Below are 21,087 nucleotides of genomic sequence, written 5' to 3'. Positions count from 1 at the left end.
TATATTTAAAAATATATATATTTTATATATTATTTACATATAAAAATAATATTTTTATATTAAATATAAATATAAAATTGAGCAATTTCCATCACACATCCAATATCTTTAGATTCCTAAAACAGAGACACAGGTAGGCTGTGGCTCATCCTGGGACCATTGTGATTTCTCAGCGCATCTCTCTTTTTCATTGAGAGCATTTGGTTTTATATTCTTCATTCCAAGAGATGGTCCCAGAATACTGAATAACTCTGGGAAGTTTTGTGCAAGAACATGTAGAAGACGCTTTACTGCACTTCTTAATGAACCGTGACATGACACACGGTAATGGAAAGAAAGAAAACCTGGCAGTTGGATGTCTGGGTTCTGGTTCTGGCTCTTTAGAACCATACTTGGTTCCTTCGCTTCTCTCTCAGTTCTTTAATCATAAAGCCATTAAATCAGTTGAGATGTAACCAAGTGCCGAGGCCCTTGAAAGAATTTAGACGTCTGTGAGGGCTGTGATTTGATTGTTGTCATTGCATGCCAGAATATTGCACTAAGCTCGGCTCAGTAACATTGTTCTTGAAATGTGTTTCAGGGTTGAACCCCTCATCAAATTATTCTAGCTCAGTCTAAATTTGTGAAAGTTGTGGGTGTTTTGCTTTTTAAAAATATGTTTTCTTTGCCTTCTCTTTGCTTAAAATTTCTGTTCGTCTCTGGTTTCCCATTCTCAGTAGTTCTGTGGACCGCCAGCAGTGGAGACAGGAGGTGTGGGCAGGTGGAGGTGGGGGGCCGGGCGTTCTACAGCAGAGTATTTTTTGACAACTAAAGGTAAACTCCTGAGTTCTTTCCTAGCAGCTTGATTCCTCCTCCAGATGTGTTTTTTTCTTTCATGTAAGCTGTTGAACCAACTCGACCTGGAGTGGAATTCTCAGATCAGAGGTACCAACTGCTTTGCTGAATTGAGCTGGTGGAGATGCCTCTTGTGGTGGAAAATTGTTCTTTGATTTGCAGCTTAAAGATCACCCCAGGGTGCAGGTGCTGGGGTGGAGTGCAGCTGTTAGGGTGCAGTGCAGGGGGAGGCTGCCCCTGGAAGCCAGTGCAGATCACCTCCGGCCCTGGCATTTCTGAGTTCCAGTGTTTGCATATCACTTTTCCCTTCCTATTTCCATTGTACCTGATACATATTTTTTTGGGGGGAGGGATAAATTTATCTTAAAAGAAACTTTTATATCTCTCCCTTAAGGTGGAAGATCAATGTCTTATTTTTCTGGCTTCATTTTTCCCTAGTACACATTAAACATAGGTGAATTTAAAGTGATTTTTAAATGTGTAGCTATGACAGTAATGATTCTATCACCTAAACCCATCTCACTGTGGGAGCCGTGACCTCAGGGGCTGAGCAATTGGTGCTGTCTCTTTACCACCAGTTTTCACTATTTTGTCCAGTTGTGCACATCACCAGTGATACTGTTCAATTCTTATTTTTCTTAAAATCAGCTGATGATTTTACTCAATTAAATTACCTACAACAGAAACTTCCATTCTCTTCTATAAGTGGAAAGCCGGTATCATTGCTGTAAATAGAAGGCAACTGTTAAAGTAGTCATACACAGAAGCCAGTGATATAGCATTCAGGCTCCAATGCCTGGATTTTGAAGCTCATTAGTTCTGTCTGTTAAAGGTGGAGATTTGCAGGCCTTGGAGAAGGTTAAAGATGGTAATGCTCAACTCCTGCTTTCCACTTGATTTCATTAGGATGGTTGATAAAGATTAGAAGCTTTCTTTTTCCGACTTCATATTATTTCATATTATGTTCTTGTCATGCCACCTAAAGTTTTCTCATACACCCTTAGGTGGAGGGCTGCCGGCTACATTCTGAGAACACTGCTTGCTCTCTATTTGTTAAAAAAATATTTTTTAAACATTTAACTTTAGGCATATATAAAATGGAATGAGTTGTCAGCATTTTTAAAGTTAATTAATTAATTTAGAGGTGGGGAGGGGCAGAGGGTGAGGGAGAGGGAGTCTTAGGCAGGCTCCATGCCCAGTGGTGGAGCCTGATGTAGAGCTCAATCTCAGGACTCTGAGATCATGACCTGAGCTGAAAACCAAGAGTAGGTTGCTTAACTGACTGAGCTATCTGGGCTTCCCTCTGTCTTTTTTTTTTTTTTTTTTTTTGAGTTGCCAGCATTTTAAAATTTGACAGAAAAAAATTGATGAGATGAAAGTTTGGTGTTTCATTCATCTCTTTTTCTTCCTGACTGCATCTGGTGGATTAAAACAACTTGTTGTCTCTGGAAACTTGCATGTCCAGGATGGAGGGGATTGGAGCCCTAGCTCTGGCCTCCTCAGGGCAGCTCTGCTGAGCCTCCTCTTGGCTCTTTATTTCCCCTCCTGCAAAGGGGCTCAGCAGCTGGAGGCTTCCTGTTGGATTTTATTGTTGGAGGTGGTCCATGTGCCTTAGGCTTCTGTCCAGAGGGAGCCTTTTTAGTGATGGGAAATAATGTTTTAGGTCACATGAGAACAGATGCTGAGAAAACTTTGTGTTGGGTACAAATATAATGTAACTCTTAGGCTACTGTTTCCTGGGGGAAAATGGCTTTTTTTTTTTTTTTTTTTATGACTTCTTCCCTATACTTAATAGTAGTTTTGGCAACTAAAAGAAATGTGACCAATTCATTTAAATAAGGTTCCAAGGAATACCAGAGTCTTAATACCATATTTTAAATTTAACCCATGGGAGGCCTGTCAGTGTCATATAAATTTCTCTTGTGGGAGATTCATTAATTTTTTGATTCAACCAATATTTGAGTGTCTTTCATTTGCCAGGTACTGGTTTTTTTCCACTGATTCTGTAGTGTGGTACAGTATAGTTCTCTGATCTCCTGAAGGTTAAATTCTAGTAGGGGATGTATAGGGAAATCCTTAGTGTTTTGGTTTTCATGATGCCCATATTTTCTAAACCAAACAAGTACTTACCAGAGTATTTGTTAATTTTGAATGGAGCAAAGTCTAGATGGATCCATAGTGAACTGTAAGGTCAGTGAGCTGGTGAGGAGAAAGTATGGTTTGGATGTGGGTCAGCCCTGAGGCCGTTGATGTCTTTTAAATTGGAGGATGGTGAATTTAAAGTGATTTTTATAGCACTGCCAGCTTATGAAATAAATGTCCATCACAGATGAGCAAATTAATAGATTCTGCTTGCTTTTGCATTTTTTGTTCTTTATGTAAAGGTTTGTTGCATTTTTGTTTTCTACTTAGTGATTTGTTTGTTGCAGTTTAAAATACCTGTGGAAGTAAGACAAGGTGAATAGGCTGTGACTAGGGGGATGTCCAATGAGTCAGAAGGCTGAGTAAGCTTGGACAGGCACAATAAAAGGCGCCTGGGTGGCTCAGTCCATTATGTGTTTGCCTTGGGCTCAAGTCATGATCCTAGGGTCCTGAGATCGAGCCCCACATTGGGCTCCCTGCTAAGCAGAGTCTGCTTCTTCCTCTTCCTCTGCCCCTCCCCCTGCTCATGCCCTCTCACACTGTCTCTCAAATAAATACAAAAAAATTAAATCTTTAAAAAAACAAAAGCGCTATATGAGAGCGGGAGAGGGAAGAGTCAGTGTGAGGGCTCTGAGGTGGGAATAATGTTAACTTTAAGAGGAACAGAATGGAGGTGGTTTTTCTTGGATCCAATAATATCTAGTTGCGTTTCTGGGTCTGCAAAGATAAGAACAGCTCACCAAATGCTGTGGTCTGGGGAGGCTGTTCAGGCACCACACACCCACCAGGGTTGTGACCTGTCTAACATCACACAGGGGACTGATAGCGAAGTTTGAAGTAAATCTCCAACTCTCTAAGACCTGGGGCTTCTGTGACTTCTGTTCCTCTGGATGTATAATATTTATATGTCTCTGAAGATAGTGTCTGAAATGATGACACACATTTAAGGAATCTGAGGTACAGAAGGGATGTTGCCAAAGAAAGATGGCTTTGAGCATCCGTGGCTGCATCAGCATTGGCTTTGTATGTCCCAGACAAAAATCTGGTCTCTTTATGGCACTTACCTTTTTTTCCCCTCAGGTTGCATTTAAAACCCATTACATAGGAAGTCTGTCTTTAGAAAGAAGGATTAAGAAATATTTCTGCTTCTCATTTTCCAAGTCTCTGTGTATAACTTACATCACAAACACAGCTAGAAATATAGGATCCTCGAACACAGGAACCCAAATGGGTGCTCTGATTATTCACTCATTAAGGAACAGATGGGTCTTCGGTCTGTGTGCAGAGGATAGAATTTTCCCTTGCAGGAAGGTCAAGCAAGACAGTGTCACCTGGAGCCTGGTCTTCTTGGTCTTCTCTGTGTGTCCCTCACATGGTTACTCCAGTAGGTATCCGGTGCCTTACCTCTTCTCCTTTTTAATCATAGGATCTGTACTAATGAGCCTTTATTTTTGTTTTTCAGTGTGGAAGAGTACTAGAGTACTGTGTGTGTTTGCACACACATGGATGTATGTGTTTGACGAGCCTGCCATGTCAAGTGTAGTCTTGGGAGATTATTTTCCTGGACTGAGGAAATGGAGCAAAATTGTCAGGATGGGGAGGAGGCAGAACTCATCTGAGAATGCCTCCCCCCAGGGTTGTTGCAACTTAATAGCTCCAAAGTCACGTTGCATCCTGGGTAGAGCTGCATGGGTGGAAGGTTTTGTCACCGGAGGGTACTTCTATAGGCTGAAGGCACAGGTTGCTCATGAGGCATAGCCTTAAACTGGGGCATGTGAGTGTTAGGGACCAGTTCACTGTAATCTCTACCTGCTCGGCTCTTCACCTTTTTGTTACCTCCCTGGTCCCTGGGGACAGTTGGGCTGGTCATGGTTAGAAAGACAGAAGTGACACATATTTGCCATATGCTAGGCATTGTGTCACATGATGTCAACACATTCATTCATTTAATACTACCATCCAAGTGGACACTATTGTCTCCACTTTACAGATAAAGAGGATGAGGCCCGAAGAGGCTAAAATAGTTGGTGTTAGGTTATACGGGTAGAAAATGGCAGCACTTGGCTTTGAACCCAGGCATTAGGGTGTGGAGGTAGGCTCTTGGCATCTCTGTAATACTGCCTTCTTAGGCACTTTCTTTGCTGGAAAATGGGACCGCTGAAGAGGAGAGGCTTAGAGCACTTCCCCTGACAGTCAAGATCTTCTCCAGCCAAGCGGAGGCAAAGCCTGTGTGGGCAAGGCTGGCTCGCCACCTCCTGGGGGGATCCGTGGGCTGGGACCCATGGCCACAGGGGTCTAGCTCTGATCTGCATCTCCCCATTTGTGCAGTTGTGGGCGTGTGAACAATTCCTTTGCAGCAGTTCACAGGTTTTCATGAAGAACAAATGGGATAATTTGTGTGAAAGCACTTGGCAAGTATTTGGGCGGTAAGTGGATATGAGATACTGCCTCTGCTGCTACTACTGAGTGACACACGAGGTTGAGTCCACCGCTATTCTGCGGCCTCGAGATCCACGCCAGCTCCCCTGCCACTCAGCCTGCCTCTAGTGCCTGAATTTGCTACGCAGGCTCTGACACCAAGTTTGGTTAGGGAGCATTTGTGATTAGCCACTGGGTCTTGTCTGTAACCGACACATGGCAGGTGTAAATATCTTCCAAAAGCATCTTTCTTAGGTTGAGAAGCCACCCAAGTAGCTTTGTGTGTGACATCAACTTGCATTGTTTCTGCCTGCATCTGATGAAGACTGGTCATTTCAATGGCAGGGACCTGCTGCATTTCGCTGTTGGATTGTGTGATTAATTTGACAAGTGTGCATTGAGTACCAAGTGTGTGCAAAGCATCGTATGAAGAGGGGGATATAATAAAAACAGGTGAGATGTGCTATAAATACTAACCTAGTCCTGTGTACCTGGAAAGGCTTGTCTGAGGAGGTGTGGATTAAGTTGAGTTGAAAGTGGACGGGAATGATCCAGATAACTGGAGGTTGGGGTGGGGTGGCATGTGAGGGATAAGGCTTCAGGCGTAGTGAACCATCTGTGCAAAGGCCCAAACCAGTCAGGGTTCGGAAAGCGCTGACACATCCTGAAGAGAACTTAATGAAGGGGGCTTCTGACCAGGCTGGGGGCAGGGGGAAGGGAGCCAGCCAGGGGCAGTGAAGCACCTGAGATGGGTGATAGTGGTAAACAGTTACCACCCTGGTCCAGTAGGCGAGGGCAGGAAGGAGAAATAGGCCCAGGCTTCTGAGGAATTGAGAGGGACCAGTAGGGAAGCATGAAGCCCTGAGCCTAGAGAGATAATTAAAATAATACCTAGTAAGTACTTATAACTCAGTCCTCATACGACACCTATAAGATGGCTCCTGTGAGCTATGGTGAGTCCGTTTTACAGATGAGGAGACTGAGGCACTCTCTGAGTGGTGAGGCTCACAGAGCAGCTGAATGGTAGTGCTGGGACTGGAATCCAGGCAGCTGGTTCTGGAGTCTGTGCTTTTAGCCACTAAGCCGTCAGCTTTTCCATTTTCTCTGTCAGGTGCTTCAACAATCTCTTAATTGCATCCAGACCATGGAGGGCTTTGTGGGAATTTGGATGTATCTGAACACTGGTGTAACCAATGAGTTTTAAGCTTGGAACTTTGATGGCTCCAGATTTTGAGCAGGTCACTCTTATGGCTGTATGGCTTATAACAAGGGTTGTAGATACTTGTTGCAGTAACGCATGTGAAGAGGATGCAGGGGTGTGGAGAGAGGTGTCCGGGGGCAATCACGGAAAGTAGGGTGTCAAAGGTGAACCCCAGGTTCTGGCTTGAGTGCTTTGGTGGATGGTGATTACTACGGACTGAGGGCCCCCCCATTGATACGTGGACACCCTAATCCCTAACATCATGGCATTTGGATATGGACCTTTGGGAGGTACACAAGTCACATGGCTGGAGCCCTCATGATGGTGTTAGTGTGTATAAGGAGAGACAGGAGAGAGCATGCTTCCTCTCTCTGCTCTCCATAATGTGAAGGCCCAGCAGGAAGGCAGCAGGCTGCAAATCAGGGAAAGAGCCCTCACCAGGAACAGAATCTTCCAGCACCTTATCCCTGGGCTTTCCAGGCTTCAGAGCTGTGAGAAATACATTTTGTTGTTTAAGGCCCCTGCCCCTTACCCAGGTGGATGGTTTCTTGTTACAGCATCCTGAACGGACTATGATGGCAGGCCTTTCCTGAAGATGACAAGAGAAGCAAGGAGGTTTTGTTTTTATTTTTGGGTGGGTTGATCTGGAGTTCACTTCTGAGTATGCTGAGTTTAATTGTCCTTTGAGACGTCTAAGAGGTGATTTCAGAGTAATCACTTGGCCATGTGTCTGAGACTCAGGAGAAAGTTCCGTATTGCAAAAGTAACTCTAGGTCATCATACTGTAGATGGTAGACAGGGTTGTGAGTGTGAGTGTGTGTGTGTGTTTCTCGGTGGCCCTGAGTACCCAGGTTAGTAGCAAGTGTTCATGGACAAGGAATATCTAGGGTGTCACAATGAGGCCTCAATAGTGTCTGCGCAGAGGAAAAGATTAAAAAATTCATGGTAGCTCACAAAATGCTTTAAATTACTAGACAAAAGCATTCTTTACTAGGCGCTTGAGAATTTATATCACCAAACATTGTACAAATAGCAGATTTGACAGAAAATGAGTTTAATTCCATAAAAGGTCAGGTTATTTTTGAGTTCTGAATTGAGGTTTTTTTTTTTATACCTTAGGTTTGTTTATTAACATTTATTACTGAAGTGATGGGTATGACAAAGGGAGAGGATCTTGGATTGTTTCCATAGATTCTTTTTGTTTAATATTTGTTCTCATTACTCATAAGGATGGTTGAAATACTGAACATCCTTCCACCATCTGTTCAGGCTAACTTTATATGTGTATCTCCTGTGACCTTTGGGATTTTATTTGGTCCTCTGAATGGCAGAAATGTCAAAGCCTGACTGTTTTTTTTTCCAGTACACTTTCTGTTGCAAATAGAAGAAACCCAACTCAGAGTGGCTTAAAAGAGAATTTCCTGGCTCTTGCAACTGAAAAGTGCCAAGGTAGCTTCAGGTCTGGCTGAATCCAGATGCCAAACAACGTGGCCATGTCTTTCCCACCTGTTGGTTTCATTCTCAGGCATGTGGTAAAGTCTTGCAATACTTGTTGCTTAATAAATAGAAAGCTAGGCTCAACTCTCCCCAACACATTCCTGGTCGACTGTTTATTTGCGAGTGCCCCCACTGTGGCTAGGGGATGGGATACTTCTGATTGGTGTGGTTGGGTCATGTGGTTTTCTTCTCAGACTGATCCCTCTGTCCAGGAGGACATAATGCTTTGATTGGCCACCCGTATATGGGGTCCCGAAGCTGAAGGTGAAGTCAGCCCAAATGGGGCTCCTGGGTCATGAGAAAATCTCCTGTCTCCCTGCCCTTCTGGTGCACTCATGGTGTGTGTGGCATTTCATTGCTTTCCATTGTCCAATGGAAATAGTCACAGGTCCTATCCACACTCACAGGGAAGGAACTAAAGTCGTGATCACCAGGAGTTGGGGATTATAATGGGCCACCCTGGACTTTATCCACCTCACTCAGCATGGACCAGCACTGAATAAGTGGCTAAATGAGACATGTTCTGGGCTCTGGGCTTGTCTCTTTGGCACCTGGTGCTTCAGGGAAGTGGAACCTCTGCTGACCCCTCACCGTACCTTTTTTATTTTGGCCTTTGTGCCAGTAGAGAATGTGTTGTGTCCCCCAAATTTATGTCCACCTGAAACCTTAGAATAGGACCTTATTTGTCAATAGGATCATGGGCAGATACAATTAGTTGAGATTAGTGCTGGTGTCCTTGTGAGAAGAGGAAAGACACAGATCGGCAGCGGGGAGGAGGCCGTGTGAAGACAGATGCTGAGACTGGAGAGAGAGAGGTGTCTAGGAGCTGAGGATTGCTGGCAGCCCCCAGAAGCTGGGGAGGAGGCGTGGAACATATTACCTGAGAAGGATCCCACCCTGCCTACACCTTGACTGCAGACTTCTGGTCTCCAGAACCGAGTGGTACTGGGGAAGCCATCATTTCATTGGGGAAACAACATAATTACAATCTCAGTGAGGCACACGAGAGCAGGCTTCGTAGGCAGTGTGGAGCTTCCTGCAGAGGTGAACCCAGTTGCATTTCCACACTCAGAAGCTGCTGTGGCCACTGTGGAGAATAAATTTCTAGAATTGTAGAAGAAATAGCCGCAAAGGAACTTGTTCTTATTTATCATGTCTTTCTTGCTGTGAGGGACCCCACTGCTTTGCAAATCGCTGATATCTGGCCATCTTCTGGAGGTGAACAAACAAGCAAACAAACAAACAAAATGAAAAGATCAAGGCACCTCTTGTGATAGAAACATTGCAATAATTAAAACCATTCTTTGGCTTGTAAAAACGTTATATTTCTGTTTTGTCAAAAGCTATACATAGAGTTTGCTTAGAATCTGACTTTCCTAGATAAAAGCTAGAATTGAACAGGGAGACGAGAGGGGTGATCACCTCAAGGAGTCAGCAGGCATTGCTTGGGGAAGGTTCTTCCGTGCATCGAGATCCCTCTTTGCATGTTCCTATGCTCAGAACTGAAATCCATGTCCGCCAACAATACTGTACGCAGAAGGACTGTATGCTTTTCCAGCACGGGTTGTCTGTTTGTCCTACAGGGTGATTCCTATTCTCTTTTGGGCTCAGAGACCAAAAATATTTATCATCATCATAAAAAAAATATTTATCATCAATATCTTGGTTTTCAGCCACCTGGATAAAAGGGGACCTTCTCCCCCAAACCTGTTCTGAGGTCATCTTGGCTGGTCCAGTGCGGCAGTCTCTCTCCCAGACTCTTTTCCCTGTCCTGCAGTCTTTTCAAGTTTAAATCACGGTCTGAAATGAGCTCTCAGCAGAGCCTGACTCTGCCAGCCTCCAGGTGCCTATTGGGAGATGCATACATCTCTCTCTCTGGTTGATTGATCACACAAAGAGAGTGGTTTGCCTGGAGGATCCAAATTAAAAGTACCCTTAGAGTTTTCCTGAATCATACCCTGAAAGTGCTCCAGTGCCCAGGGCTGGGCTTCTCTCAGAGAGTATGTCAAACACCAGATGTTACCTGACATTACTCTCCTTGACAGAATGTGATGGTCTGGAACGTGTCCCAAACACTGTTACCCCAAGAGTGTTCTGAGGACCACACGTATCATAATGACAGCTTGTTTAAAAACAGCACTGTTTGGTCCTGCCCCAGACCTAGTGAGGTTGGGTCTAAATAGTTGTAACTAGCAGCAAGTGATTCTGCTGTGCTTGAAAGTTCAGAAACCTCTGGTCCATTGGGTTCCAATGGACCCCTTCCCCTGACCTTGGAGCTTTTTTTTTAACTCTTATAATGAGCATCTTCAGTCTTCAAAGTCTGGTATTTATGGGGCATCCAGAGGCAGATGACACCATAGATAGAGACCTTCCATTCTGCCAATATTTATTAAGTGCTTTCCAGTTGCCAAGCCTGGTTCTCGGAACCAGGATGAAGCAGGGAGTAAAGCTCATAAAAATGCCTGCTGTCCCATGCTTTCCTCCATTGGGGGAGATAGATAATAAACAAGAGAAGCAAAATGTTTGGGTATCATTATTCTGCTTTGGATAGCTATGAAAGGCTCACCAAGAAGGTGACATTCGCCCAAACCTGAAGGAGGTTAGGGAGAAGTTCCTGCAGGGGCTTTTCAGGCAGAAGGAAGAGTAAGAGCAAAGGTCAGAAGGCAACAGCACTGGTCGTCATCCTAGGAACCAGAAGGAGGCAGGTTCTTCATCAATACAGAAAGTCAGCATATTTTTACACACATAAAATATGCCTTCTTAAAGGGCATTGCCATTCCAAGCTACGAGAGTGTTAGGAGGTTTTCTTTCATCTGAGAATATTTGGCCAATTGAAATGAATCTACTGAAATGGGAGCATAAAGTCTCATAGACAATATCAAGCAAAAGCAACCTTGATTGGAATTTTTTTCTTCTTTGAGAAATAAAATAAAAATGATGACGGGTTTATTTTATCTTGTATTAAACAAAATTTAGGTTCAGTAATTTCCACTCTGTGTCACTCAGAACAAAGCATGCATTGCCTGTTGACAATTTGTTACTTTCCTTCAATTTTCTACAACTGTACAACATCATATTTTTCATTTCACACCTAACATTGTCAGTAGGATCACAAAAAGGATCAATTTAGCAGCAACATTCGAGGGCTTCCCCCGTTTCCTTAAGAGCTTCACTATGCTCGGCTATTCAAACTGCTCTCTTTGGAAGAAATGATCATTCTTGTTCATTTTCTCCCATTCACTTGTTAACTGTCAATACAGATCTCTTGAGTGGCTGTTGGTGGACCCATCCTGGGTTCTCTTTCTCTGTTCTGGATTCTCTTCTCCGTTCTGGATTCTTTTTCTCTGTAGCTTTGCTGACAGTTGTCGATCCTCCAGTACCATGAGATTTGCAGTTTCAGTTTGCAGAAGATTTGCATTGGATTTGCATCGTGTTTATAGCTGACAACTAGCAGCACTGGATCAACCCCAGTGGCAGGGATGATGGAGTGGTGGGTGCGGGTGTCCTTGGGGACAGGTGCGCTGTCACCCAAGGGCCACGTGTTTATAGCTGACAACTAGCAGCACTGGATCAACCCCAGTGGCGGGGATGATGGAGTGGTGGGTGCGGGTGTCCTTGGGGACAGGTGCGCTGTCACCCAAGGGCCACGTGTTAGTGGGGACAGATTATCTGTAGAGCCAGTTCATCCACAAATGGTTTCTAATTCTGCCAGTGTATTCTTCTCAATGTAATCTGCATTAATTACAAGAATTCAGGTAAATATTTGTATAATGAAGGCCCTATGGAAATATATATGTAAGTTTTTTGTCAATATCAGAAAGTAATTATTACATATATGAGCCAAAGATGGTTCCTGTACCTTGGCCTCTATATTGTTTATTTCTTCACAGCAGACTGGGACTTGTTAGCTCAACATCCTGCCAGCACCAAACTCAAAATTTTCACATCTGATTGTTATAAATAAATCTCAAATAAGCATATTTTTAGCCATTTGGAGTCTGCCTGTTTTACATACCCTGCAAAAACCCTGCATACCCAATGTCTGTTCGCCATAAATTCTGGTTATAAGACCCAAGCTGCCCTTGGGTGCTCTGATTGGCAGACTTGCCAGGTGCTGCTTAGTGGCATCATGCAGATACATACCCCCCCTCTGGTCCTCAGTTTCCTGGGGTTCCCTTTGCCCTCTTCCCCTTTGGGGTGGTGCCATCTCCTTTGGAAGATCTTATGCTAGGAGGGACTTGCATAGCATGTAAACCTGTCCAAATGTTGCCCCCATAAAGCTTTCTGTGTGCTCCTGCCACCTTGTGGTTATAACTTTTACTTGCTCAGTCCCCAGATCCCCGAAGCTCATTACAGCACTGAAACCATTAATAGTTTTCATGTAGTTTTAGATATTGTTGTTTTTATACATACCAAGTGTTAAGAATATCACCAAGCCTAAGAATATTTCTCTAAAACACACTTAATGAATATTCAAGACATGGATTTTTTTTCTGGGCTTAAATTATTCTAACAAATATAATCTAAAATTGGGAAGGATTTGGGCTAAGAACTGGAATTCAGGAACAGTTTTATAACTTGTATTTAGGAGAGGGGTAGAACCTTAGTAATTTACCTTTAGGTTTTTTGATACCTAGCATTCATTTCTTCTCTTGTGACTTGAATTTCTTTCTAGGAGCCGCTTCTTGTTACTACCATGTGATTCAGATGGGCTTAACTTTATTTTTAGTGCAGGGATGTTTGTTGACTGGCTAAACCTGTGAGCATTGTTCTTCCACCCCCTAGGCCAACACAGTTCTTGGTCCAAGGTGGAATCCTCAATCTAATTCAGCTAATGAAAACCTAGCTCCAGGATTTTGTTCTGAGGGAGACAGTCTTGCTTTTCCTTTGGGGATGAGGATGTGAAATTCAGGGCAGCTGCAGCCACATTGTGACGACAAGAGGAGAGTGTCAGTTCAGAAGATTAATCATTTACTGCACATCTAGTGTGTAAACAACCAAACAATCAAAATTCCTGCCTAGAGCTGAGTACTTAATTCTAAAGTGGATGTTCTAAGTATAAGACAGAAAGACTCAGATGCATTTATTAAGCAAGTTTTCTTGCACCTTGCTAGGTGGTAGATGCTCTGGGCGGGAAGGATCCAAGGGGAATGGGATGGAGAAACTGTGGGTCTCTGTCCTGTCTCTAGTCCCTGCTGGGTGGAGACCAGCTTGGAGTCTAGATGTCTTTCTCATTACTTATCTGTAGCAGCAGGAATGTCACCAGTCCTTGGTCCAACCAGCAGGGGTGCTCATCTGGATTCTAAGATCCCTCCCCATCATAGACAAGGTCAAAGTTTCAGATTACTCTGTGCTCCTCAGAACAAAGGTGGGCCTCTGAGTGCCTCGAGGCATGGTGGAAGTTGCAGGGAGAAGCCCCTATGTGTGTCCAAGGTGATGGTGGTTTGACTTACCTTGAGGCCTCCCACTGAGCTTGAACAGTGGGGAGGTCACATCTAGTGGTGGATGCTCCGCTGGCTGCAACTTGGCATCCCTGTTATGAACATGAGGTCTAATTGCTTTGTTTTGAACTTTATACAGAACTAGAACATATGTCCAGAAAAGTACACATAAGTGAGCACAGCCTGATGAACTCTCAAAACCCACCGTGAAGGCACATCCTGAAGGAGAAACAGGACATTGCTGGTGCCCCAGAAGCCCCTCTGGAGACCCCATCTCGTTACTTCCCCAAAGAATAACCACCATGCTGACTTCATCTGCAGATCTGTTGGCTTGTTACTGACTTTCTGCAAATGGGATTTTGCAGTGTACACTCCTTGCCAACAGCTTCTCTGGAGGTTCATCGTGTTGTTTTGGGTGGTGGTAGACTGTTCATTCTTGTTTCTGCTGCACCATAGTCACTGGGTGACGATGTGCTTTACCTCAGTGAGCAATTCAGGCTGTTTCCATCCAGGGCTTAAAAGGTGGGTACTGCCATGAACTCCCTTGTGCTCTTTTGAGGAAGACATGCATGCATTTCTTTTGGCCATATACCTAGTAGTGGAAGCGCTGGGCTGTAGATCTATAGAAGTTCAGCTTAGGAGACATTGTCAAATAGTATTTCAAAGAAACAGAATAAAAATCATGCATTCCAGCAATGCACACGAGTTCCAGGTCAACACTTACTATGTTCTCTTTTTGTTTCAGCCCTTACGGTGGGCGAGTGTCTGTTTTTTGTGCTGAAGGAGGCTTGCTAGAGTGCATTGCTACTGTTAGTAATGAAGAATAGTTGAGAGTAAGAGCTAAGACAAACACCGCGATGCTGTACATCTGTCTTGCGTGGCTCTCAGCCCTAAGGGGCACAGCTCATTTGTGACCCTTGAACTCACGGTTCTTGCTGTTAGAGTGTCTAAAAGCTGGCCTTTCTTTATGGCAGTTTTGGAAGGTATGTTAGCATGTGCCCTCTGGGGAGAGATGGGCCCTAAAAAGCCTGGAAAGGGGAGAGGTAGGTATTTGTTTTCTTGAGACTTCCTCTTTGCCTAGGAATTCACTGCACTGAAATTTCTGGATCCCCTTGTGATCTTGATTGCCAGTGCAGCAGAGTGAGCCTCCCAGGTCTGACCTTGCTGCAGCTCAGAGGTGCTACCAGAACCAAAGGAGACCAGCACCACGGGAAGGCATTAGGGCAGAAGCGTCTATGGTATACTCTGGGTCAGGCTGAAGGTTACAGTCCTCCTGGGTGGCTTGGGAGGAGGATGAAGATAGAGGATAAAAGTAATGGTGTCTGGAGCCCTGATGCCAAGTGCAGCGCTTGGGTCTGGGTGGTGGAGTTGAAATTAAGAGCTGACCCTGTAGGGGAAAACACAGATGATACCCCCCCGCCGGTGGCCAGACCTGGGTGACCAGCCCCCTGGGGATGGAAGCAAATGGGCGGCGACTGTGATGGGCTCTCATCTGGGCTCCAGGTGACCAGGAAAAGGTGAAGGAGTCAGACACCCTCTTGAAAGCATCACTGCATGTAGAAGAGCATCTGTGGTGTCCCAGGGCCAATAGTCTCATCAGAGGGAAACCTTGGGAGGCCCCCTTGGTCAGCTCTCTGCCTCTGCTCAAGTGCACTGCTTTGCTCAGGTGAAGGCAGCCCCATGCATAGCCCTAGACTCTGGTGGGTCCCTGCAGGGTGACCTCTGTTAGTTATGGTTCACTGTCTCTGGTTGACTTCCTGCTCTCCCCTGGGATCCCCTGGATCTCTTTAGGACCAGCAAGGACAGTGACAATGGTGAGCACAGTGGCTGCCCTGAGACCTGCTTGGGCTTTGTCCCTGCTGTTAGATACTTGTGGTTGCTCCTGGTTGGAGGCTTGCTTCTCAAAACTCCCAAGGGAGAGTTTGCTCATTGCAATGGCCTCTGTCTCAAAAAGCAAAAAAGGAGGGCTGTGGGGGAGGCCCTGACACTGAATTGCATGAATCTGCTCAGAGATGCTGAGTCCCTGAAGATGAGGTGAACATGAGGTCCCTGATGACAAGGGACCTTATTTTTGGATCAGAATGAAAGAAAATAAACAAAAAACCTGAAGGAGAACCTTCAGTGGACACGCTGTGCTGGAATCTGCGGAGGGACAGGCAGGGGCTTCTTAGGGGGCTTCGGGCTTGAGTGCTAGAGGCTGAGCATGGTGGCATCTGTGCGAGGAACTGCGCGAAGGAGAATAAAGGAAGCAGAAGCATTTCTTCTTGTTTTATTAGGTCTGCAAGTATTTGAAGTCTCTGATTCCAGCCCTGGACACCTCCCACTGGGCAGCAAAGCCAGGGGTGTCAGGACACCCCTTGAGTCCAGGATGCACCTCCTGCTCCTGAAATTTTGCCTTTATAAGTTCCCTTCTTTGGGTCTTGGAGATTTTTTTTTTGTATTGATAAATGTTTTTTTAATTTTTATTATTTTTTTGTTTCAACCTCTTCTGGGAGGGGCCATTTACCTGCTTCTATCCCCTTTCCTTCCTTCCTTTCTTTCTTTCTTTCTCTCTTTCTTTTTCTTTCTTTCTTTCTTTCTTTCTTTCTTTCTTTCTTTCTCTTTCTTTCTCTTTCTTTCTTTTAGGAAAAACTCACATGACATAAAATTGACCATTTTGAAGGGAACCATTCAATGGCATTTAGCACATTCGTGATGTGGCCTAGTCCAGAGCAAGCCTGTACCAGCTAGTTTAGCAGTTACTGCCCCTTCTCCCCACAGCACCACCAGCCCCTGGCAACAATCATTAGTCAGCTGTCTGGATGGATTCGCCTATTCTGGACGTTTTATGTAAATGGAATCACACAATATATGGCCTTTGGTGTCTGGTTTCTTCCACATTGATGGATGTTGTTGAGGTGTATCTACATTGTAGTGGAGAGCATCAGTGCTAAATTCCTTTTTATGACTGAATTGTGTTCCTTTTTTATAAAAAAAATTATTTATTTGAGAGTGAGTGAGAGAGAGAGAGAGAGAGAGAGAAAGAGCACAAACAGGGGGAGCAGCAGGCAGAGGGAGAGGGAGAAGCAGACTCCCTGCTAAGCAGGGAGCCTGATGCAGGACTGGGTCCCCAGACTCTGGGATCATGACCTGAGCCAAAGGCAGATGCTTCACCAACTGAGCCACCCAGGCAACCCGATCATGTTCCTTTTGATGTACCTGTGGAAGAGGGTCCCCAGGACCTCACTGGGCATTGCCCGCTCGTTGGTACATACGCCTCTGGGAAGCAGAGGGACCTCATTCTCCCTTATAGCCAAGCATGTGCCCACCCTGTGCCATGTTTGTGCCCAGACTTGGAAGTCCAAGCATATCCTTTGCCTCTTATTTCTACCTGGTTAAGGCACGACAAGCAGAGGACACTCCACGGCTCTGCCTTCCTCCTGATTGTTCTGTAGCCATGGCCCCAGCTCATCCACGGGCAAGTCCAAGGCTGCTGTTCAAGAACATGGATGATGCCCTGGAATCCCCTCTGTTACAGAGGAGGAGACACACTCTGGTTCGTTGCAGCAGAGGGTCATTTTAGGAGCAGGGAACAAATGGAAAACAGCCAGGTTGTGAGCTGGCCTTTTCTCAGTGCCAGAGCACGTGGGTCCTTGGGTTCTACCAGTAACATGCCAGGCATTCCCTGGCCACACTATCCTGCCTGGATGCTGTGTTTATTTTCCTCCCAATGAATGCATGCCCCATCATTCCTTTTCCCCGTGTGGCCAGGGCTGCCCGCTTCCTCCTCAGGGACCCTAGTCCCCTAGCTGTGTGTGCTCCCTCCAGCTCATGGGGACCCCTCCCCATCTCCAGGTGAAGAGCAGGCTGTGCAGATTCCATCCATTCATACCTGCCCAGACACACCTGCTTCCATTCCATCACTTGTGGCCCCTGAAGCAGATAGCAAGCTGGTTCCCAGCGTGTTGACGAAACAGAAAACTAATGTGCTTGCCAAAATGCTGGGGCTCCTACTTCCAGGTGCTTGTAAAAATAATAGGACACTTAGTTTTCAAAGGAGAGCCATTCACTGCCTGTCTTCGCTGTGTCTCCCAGAGGAAAGGGGAGGCCTGCTCTGGCTCCGTATTTTTTACCACTGTCTTGAACTAAAGTGGTTTCATACATGTATACATCTTTTTCTTACCCCACAGAATTAAGGCAGCAGCAGGTGTGAAAATATCGGCCGTGCGAGTCAGCAGCGAGCAGCAGTGGGCAGTCCAGGAGGACATAGACGGCAGTGGCGAGCAGACGACAGCTACCCTAACCTGTGTGGGCCACCACCCCGACACGCAGAGCAGGTGAGCACTACTTCCCTGTGCGCGATCTGGCCATGGTGGGGCTGGGGTGGCTGCAAAAGTTGATAGCAGAATAATCTGCGCATAAATGAAGTGATGCCTCTGCCTTTAATGGGCAATGTGTTCCTTTCGCTCAGCAGCACTGCTTTCTCGTTTGGCTTCCGAATGGCTCCATTATGGGGCTGCGCTGCTGTGGGAGGCTTTTATTCTTCACGCTCTTTATACACCAATGATCCAATTAGGTTGAGCAGTCTCAAAAATTACCTGAACTCGCATATGTGCAGGGTTCGAGAACTGTATTTTAGGAATTTATTATTATTAGTGTTATTGTTTGCACCGAAGACTGAAGAATGAAATGAGGATCATAGAAATGATTTAAGAGGCAAGGGGGAAATGTACCTTTCTATGAACAAACGGAGGGTGGCTAGAGCGACTGAGTAATTGTCTCTTAGTGCTTAAATGCAGTCATTTTGCAGATATCACACCTGGGTATTGGTGTAATGGATGCCGAGTGTGAAGTCAGATGAACTTGGCGTTGTGGCAGGCACTTGTCCTCTCCAGCTCAGATACTGGCCGTGGGTTTCATGGGGCTGCACTCACTAGGTGGTGGAGGGGGGGGTCACTGCTAGTCACCATGCATTAGGACTCCAGAAAGGCAGAGGGAGCTGTCCCCACTGTGGCAACAGCCTTCTCTATTGAGGGGTCAGGCCAATGAGCCACTAGACGTGTAACCCCAGCCCCTGCCTTCAAGCCACAATGGTTCACACTTCATTCAGCCAGGATGAGACTCCGAGGCCTCAGCTGAGCAGGTGAGCCCCTTGCGGATCTCTTGTCACCTTCCATCGTCATATCCTGTTCTCTTTTCTGTCTCTTCTAGGATTTATTTTTTATTTTTTATTTTTTTTAAATATGCTCTTTTTTTTCCCAACAAGGAGCTTTGGGTTTGTTTTTTTTTTTTTTAAGATTTTATTTATTTATTTATTCATGAGAGAGCGAGAGAGAGAGAGAGAGAGAAAGAGGCAGAGACACAGGCAGAGGGAGAAGCAGGCTCCATGCAGAGAGCCTTACATGGAACTCGATCCTGGGACCCCAGGATCACACTCTGGGCCAAAGGCAGGTGCTTAAACCGCTGAGTCACCCGGGCTGCCCTCTTCTAGTATTTAAACTCACAGAGATCCACAGTGTTAAGCCTTAAGGGGGTACCCTGTGAACGCACTGGGTGTGGGTGGGCGGGTGGGCTCCTGAGGCTCGGAGAGATTGAGGGAAGCTTGCTTCCTCCAGTGGAGTCCTGCACTGAGTGCTCCCTGCCTGGGTAACCCCAGCCAGCCTTAACCAGGACCCTGTCCTACCTGCTTTTGAAGATCTTTTTCTTTCTGTCTTTCTTTTTTTAAAATCTTTTATTTAATTTATTCATGAGAGACACAGAGAGAGGCAGAGACACAGGCAGAGGGAGAAGCAGGCTCTTCACAGGGAGCCCAATGTGGGACTCAAGCCGGGATCCCAGGATCATGCCCTGAGCGGAAGGCAGACGCTCAGCTGCTGAGCCACCCACACGTCCCATGAAGATCTCTTTCAAAGAGAAAGGAGTGAGTGGTCACCGGCCTCCTGTTAAGAATATTGCTGACTCCAGACTCAACATTCTGATTATCCTCCTCTCTATCCCTTGATGGAGCTTTCTGTCCACAACCTTGCATGGTGCATGATTTCACTGGAAGTCTATCTCCCTGCTGAGTGTTCCCACATCCCAAATTGTCAGTATATGGGGAGAGCCTAGGATTTTTATATTGGCTCAGATGCTTTCATCTGCAAGTACTAGGATACCCACTGAAACATGGCTGCTGCAACACGGTTTTATCATCTCACTTGGCAAGAAACTTAGGAGCAGGTAGTTGGCTGCTGGCTAATCTGGCAGCAAAGGTGGTGTCACCCAGGTGTGTCCTGTCTTCCTCTCTGTAGTACCTACCTCCCTGAATGTCATCCTTCATCTTCATCTTGCTCAAAATCACAAGGTGGCTGCAGCAGTTCTAGGCATTACCAGCTCACCCAATTGTTCACTAATATGGGAAGGGAGAGCTGCTTCTCCTGTGTACCTCTTTTTTATCAGGGAAAAAGTCCTGGAAGTTGTTTCTTTAGATCTCATGGAGGAGCCATGGGCCCCTGCTTTTGCCCAAGAAGCAGTCTGGGAAAGCAAACACCTGGCCCTGTTTTGGAGAGTTGTAGTGGGGGTGTCTTTGTTATAAAGGAAGAAGGGTGGGAGAAGGTGGTCAGCTAGCACTGCTGACCACTCTCTTCAAACGTGGTGCCTGCCAAGGGTTGTGGCTTCATCTCTGTTTTGCGCTGGGGCTCAGACTTCCTCTGGGTTGCTAAAGTGTTGGTCAGGTAGTCTTTGTCCAGTGGCTGAAGCCCAAGTGAAAAGGAGTCTTGGGTTCCTCATGCAGATGGAGCTGTTACCAGGGGCATCTGGATCCAGATGCCAAGTGGTGTCTTTAGTGCCCTGGCCCCTGTCTTTTTGGGTTGGCAACATCTCCAGCAGGATCTTCCCTCCTGGTGGCAGGTTGGCCACCAGCAGCTCCCCAACGTCCATCCTGCTGTTGCGGTCACTTCAGGGAGGATGCTGCTTTTCCCTGTCAGGTCCACTGGCTCTGTTTGGTCTAGTTTGAATCATGGAGCTACCAGAACCAATCTCTGTGGCCACGCACCTGAATGACATGGACTTAAAGGATGGGGAAGTGTTCTGGGGGATGGATGCTGGGGGTGAGGAGACAGAAATGAGAGGGGGCCTTGTGGTTACCACAGTCCTGCTCTACTGGAGAGGCCCGAATGGAATGTTTGGACTTACACCCTCTGAAATCACCATTTGAGTATATATACATCTTGGGCATAGATTTTCCTTGACTTAAAATGGGGTTAGCTCCTGATAGACCTGTTGTAAGATGAAAATATCATGAGTCAAAAAATGCATTTTTCAGACCTGACCTATGGGACACCACAGCTTAGCCTGGCCCACCTAATTCATGCTCAGAGCACTGATATGAGCTCCTGTTGGGCAAAATCATCTACTACAAAGTCTGTTTTATAAGGAAGTGTTGACTCTACCATATAATTTACTGAGGACTGCACGGACAGTGACAAACAGAATGGCTGTGTAGGTGCAGGTTGTAGTCAGTGACCCTGGTGATCACATGACTGATGAGGCACTGTGTTTGCTGCCCAGCATCATGGGAGAGGATGGGGCCACAGA

General features: G+C 45.8%; 1 protein-coding gene across 2 annotated transcripts in view; it reads left to right on the top strand.

Annotated features, from left to right (window-relative positions):
* Nucleotides 1–21,087, top strand: part of TMEM132B (transmembrane protein 132B) — a 371,854-nt gene that overhangs the window by 176,641 nt on the left and 174,126 nt on the right. For both annotated transcript variants that reach the window (XM_072722666.1, XM_072722667.1), the window contains exon 3: nt 17,703–17,849. In XM_072722666.1, the coding sequence (XP_072578767.1) occupies nt 17,703–17,849 (147 nt within the window). The remainder of the gene's footprint in view (nt 1–17,702; nt 17,850–21,087) is intronic.

This window comes from Vulpes vulpes, chromosome 10 (genome assembly GCF_048418805.1).
Source record: "Vulpes vulpes isolate BD-2025 chromosome 10, VulVul3, whole genome shotgun sequence".
Lineage (NCBI taxonomy): Eukaryota > Metazoa > Chordata > Mammalia > Carnivora > Canidae > Vulpes > Vulpes vulpes.
The sequence above is the reverse complement of the archived record's forward strand: the minus strand, read 5'-3'. Positions and strand labels throughout refer to the sequence as shown.